General features: G+C 61.0%; 1 protein-coding gene across 1 annotated transcript in view; it reads right to left on the minus strand.

Moving 5' to 3' along the window:
* Positions 1-586: 586 nt before the first annotated feature.
* LOC113489368 (cathepsin L1-like) overlaps positions 587-4,448 on the minus strand; it is a 4,670-nt gene continuing 808 nt past the window's right edge. Inside the window, exons 2-8 of the mRNA XM_026865007.1 lie at positions 3,004-3,129; positions 2,750-2,872; positions 2,342-2,491; positions 1,879-2,103; positions 1,627-1,795; positions 1,315-1,429; positions 587-1,095 (exon numbers count right to left, since the gene is read on the minus strand). Of these exons, the coding sequence (XP_026720808.1) occupies positions 996-1,095; positions 1,315-1,429; positions 1,627-1,795; positions 1,879-2,103; positions 2,342-2,491; positions 2,750-2,872; positions 3,004-3,129 (1,008 nt within the window). The 3' untranslated portion in view covers positions 587-995. The remainder of the gene's footprint in view (positions 1,096-1,314; positions 1,430-1,626; positions 1,796-1,878; positions 2,104-2,341; positions 2,492-2,749; positions 2,873-3,003; positions 3,130-4,448) is intronic.

Raw genomic sequence — 4,448 nt, forward strand, 5'->3', positions numbered from 1 at the left:
ATCTTGGAAAGGAAGCCCGGGCTACGGCGGGCGGGAAGGGTCAACGCGGGCTGCGGCCGCTCAGCGGGCGTCCCGGCGGCCATCTTGGGTGTGGGCAGGGAGCCCGGGCGGGTTAACCCCTTGGGGGCCGCGGTGGGGACAAGGGACCGCGGGGACGAGGAACCACGGGGGTGTAGGACAAGGGGACAAGGCGACAGCAGCCTGTCCCCAGCCAGCGCCCCACTGGGGCCACGCTCTGCTGTGTGGTTGCTCCCACGGGGGACGTCCTGGGGAGCCCACACTGCCACAGGCCATGTCCCTTGCCACAGAATCACAGAATCATTGAGGTTGGAAAAGACCTTGAAAATCATCTAGTCCAGCCCTTAACCTCACACTGACCGTTAAATGCCGTCCCTGCAGCCCCCCTCGCCGCAGCCTGGCCCCTGCTCACCCTCCAGGCTGCTGGGTTGTGTGTGCCAGGCACCAAAGCCCCCAGATTATTCAGGAGGAGAGAGGAAATAAAGAGCAGAATGGGGGGGGAAAGGTTCATTTTCTGCCGTGTCACGCAATTTTAATGGGGTAAAGACATTTTTAAAAGAGCTGGGTGTGCAGGGGCAGCAGTGTTGGCTCCGCTCCTGCAGCGTCGGGCAGAGCTGCAGCCACAGCCAGAAAATCCATCCTGGCTGGTAGCCTTTGGGAGGCAGCTGGAAGGAAAAAGGGCCGCAGGAGGGGAAGGAGATGGCCAGACTGGGAGGAATGGCACAGAGAAAGCGCCGCTCGCCAAGCATCGTGTGCAGGGAGCTTCGCCTTTTCACCAGGAAAAGGACGGGCTGCATCAGCCTCGCCTCAGCCACCAAACCCTGCCTGGCCACCGTTTGCAGGCGCAAGGTGATTAGCTGTACCACTTTTAATTGCTTCTCACCGCACACAAACAAAAGCTCCTTTCCAGAAGGAAACAGCCGTAGATCCACAGCCGGGGAAGGGAGAGCTGCCTAAGGAGGGAGGGATGTCCTGGCTCACAGCGCGGGGAAGCTGGCCTGGTTGGCCACCCCGCACTGGTTGTCGGAACCCTTCAGCAGGCGGATGTAACCCTGCTCGCCCCACACCTCCGACCAGCTGCAGGAAGAGATGGAGAATGAGCACATCCGTGTTCCCACGCACGCAGAACCGGCCCTGTGCAGGGAGGATGAGCGAGAGGCACAGGAGCCAGAGCACCCTGAGGGACAAGGATGCTCCTGCCATGCAGCTCCAACCCCGGCAGGAAGGGGGGGACAGGCTGTGTGTGGGGGTGAAAGGGGCAGTGGGTTTGGGGGGACAAACCTGTTCGGCTCCTACCTGTTCTTTAAGATCCAGTAGCTCACATTGCGCCCAAGCTCCTGGCTCGTGCCATAGCCCACAGCCAGCATCCCGTGGTTCACCTGCTGGCTGCAAAACATGCTGCTGAAGATGCCTGGGAAGGGCAGAGATGGGGTGAGTCAGGGTCCGGCCCTGATTTCTTTTTCTCCAGGTGAAAGCAGGGTGGTGGATCCTATCCCTCTGAGCTGGGTGTCCCAGGAAAACTCCAGAGCTCAACAAGCGCTCAGCAGCCCATAGCAAGGCAGCCCTGCCTCAGTTTCCCCATCCATGCCACGAAAAGTGAGACAGTACCTGACGTGTAGAAGTGGAAGTGGAAGCTGCTGGCATCCACCGCCACAGACACAGGGCCCACGGCCGCCACTGCCTGCTCCAGTGCTGCCTCGCTGCCCTGGGCCACCAGCCAAATGGCGGAGCAGTTGGCCGCCCTGTCCTGGGGGTTGTATTGGCAGGTGGAGGTGTCCTGAGGGGAAGGAGAGCGATGCTGGGGCTGGGACCCACCAGCACTGCTCTGCCGTGTCCCCGGGGCCACCAGGTCTCCCTTACCGTGGCCGTGTAGGGGTAGATGTGCTCAGAGTTCAAGCCGCCGTTGTCGTGCACGTACTGGAAGGCGCGAGTCATGTATCCGCCGTGGCAGCCGTTGTTGCCCAGCTTTCGGGTGCAGTCGATGAGGTTCTGCTCGCTCAGCACCACCAGCTTCCCTGTCTGGTTGAAGACGAGCCCCTCCAAGGCCCCTGTGGCACTGAACGCCCAGCACGACCCGCAGTGCCCCTGGGTGAGATGGGGACAGCAGAGGGGTCACAGCCTCACCCCTAAAACTGCTGGAGAGGGACACTGTGACCCCCCGATGCTGCTCTCCAGCTTCTCAGCTACAAAACTGCAGTGGCCAAAGCGACAGGAGCTGCTTCTCTGGGTTCTGCAGGTTTTCGGTGCTTAGGAGAAGGATGCTGCTTGTTTCTGTTGCCCAGACTCCTGGCACTGATCACACAGACCCCCACCCCGTGCCCACCTGGTTCTTTACAGGTGTCACGTAGCCCTTCGCCCGCCAGTCCACCTCTGCCGGGGTCTTCAGGGCTGCTGACGCTTGGAAGACCCGCACCGGCTCCTCCTGCCACGCTGGGCTGAAGCCATTCAGGAGCTGGTTAAACTCCTCGTCGGTCTGCAGGTCACCAAGGGAGAACTCGTGTGATGCCACGAGTGCCCAGCCAGCAGCACCACGATTCCCCCCCCGGCTGGCCGACCCCTGGCAAGCAGCCCAGCCCCAGGGGCACCTCAGTGAAGCGGGTTGGGGGCAGCCGGTCCCCAGATCAAGCCCTGGGTGCATCAAGAGGTCCCCAGTGTCCCCAGCTCAGGCACTGGATGCATCCAGGCCGGTGCAGCCCCCAGGTGCAGGGAGGGGAAGGTGCCGGGCAGGTACCAGGTCCCCGTAGTGGTTCATGGCCAGGCGGAAGCCGTGCTGCCCCCGCGCCTCTTCCCAGTTGTGCTGCTGGATGCGCCGCAGGTTCTTCTCCCAGACCTCTCGGCGGATGGCCTCTGCTTCCTGTCATGAGGCAGAATGGCAGCAAGATCAGAAACGTCCCTCAGGAACACAGGGACATGGGACGGGGTGGGTGCACGTGGGTGGCACTAGATTAACCCCCCCCGAGCTGGTTCTGGGGGAGCAGGACCTACCCCTGGGTACTCCTTGGCGTGGAGGCTCTTCCACCCTTCCCAGGCCTCCTCCAGGGCAGGGTCCAGCGCCACGGTGCAGCCCAGCAGGGCCAGCAGCAGCCCCAGCGGCACAGCCATGGCACCCAGCTGGGGGCAACGGTGAGAGTGGGGTCGGGGGGGCCCTGGGCTGAGCCCCGTGGCCACCAGCCAGGGCTATGGGCTCGGAGCAGGATGAGTCCTTCCAAGCCTGGATTAGAGGTGATGGGGGAGGCAGAGAAATGCAAACAGAGCAGCCAAGCCAGAGGGGAGAGAGAGATGTTGGCTCCTCCAGCTGGATCAGCTTTTGCATGGCCACACTGCTGTTTTGACAGGAGGTTTAGAAGGTCTTAGCCGTCCTTTGGGTGGCATTTAACTGTCCTTTTTAGGAGAGGAACAAGCAACTTCACGAGAGAGCACAGCCTGGGTGGCAGAAGGAAGCAAACGCAGACAAAAGGGCAGCAAGAGCAGCAGGGATGATGCTGCCTCTCCCCGCTCATTTTATTTGGAAAATTCCACCGGTTTTCTCTGCCACCAGACAGTTCCTCTCTTCCCCTTCCCACAGCAGCATCCCCTCCACAGCAGCTCTCCCTGCACCACCGACAAGGAGCACAGTCCCTGCTCAGGGACACAGCACCCAGCAGGATCAAGCCCCAAGCAAAAGGACGAGCAGGGTTGTATCCAGACCCCTCCAGAGCAAGGTTTGCCTGTTCACTGGGGACAACTCAGCCTCCCAGCTCCAACCCAGGGCAGCTTTGGGACTCGAGGCGAAGCAGAAGAGCCCAGCGGAACAAGAGCTGCAGCTGCTGGGCCAGGACAAAGCTGTTTTCACTTGAAAGCCAGCAGAGACCTGCACCAGCAGAAATCTGCACCAGCCCCCAAGCAAGAGGCTTGAGCTGGAACCAGAGATAAGAGGTTTTTCTACAGAGGCGGGGAGGCAGAGGAGCCACCGCTCCACACTGGTGACTGAAGCTTCCCATCTGTCCCAGCACAAAGGGGGAATGCCTGCGCGTACGTGCTTCACCAAAATCCCTGCGCGAGGACTTTCCAGTATCAATTTACACCCTTTCTTTTTCCCATCGTACACACGCAGCCCTCCCCCCGCCCCAGCCCAGCTCCTGCCACCGCCAGCCCCCCTCCACCCCAGCCATTTGTCTTCCTCACATCGCCGCCGCACGCCCTGTGCCTCCTTCGCTGGAGACTGGTATTTCTGAGCAACTTCAATTATTCTGGGGGTGCTGCTCTGCAAAGCCACGCAGCGCACGGCAGGGCCGCGGCAGAGGAGAGAGATCAAATGCCCAAGACACCCCATATCACCAAACACAGAGTTTCCACTGACGTGGCTTTCCAAGAGCATGAGCCGTCGTCACACCTTTATTCCACATGCTTTGGGAATGGAGATGCCAGAAAGTTTTCCATCTGAGCATCTT

Source organism: Athene cunicularia (assembly GCF_003259725.1).
Source record: "Athene cunicularia isolate RWA chromosome 28 unlocalized genomic scaffold, athCun1 chr28_part1, whole genome shotgun sequence".
Taxonomy (NCBI): domain Eukaryota; kingdom Metazoa; phylum Chordata; class Aves; order Strigiformes; family Strigidae; genus Athene; species Athene cunicularia.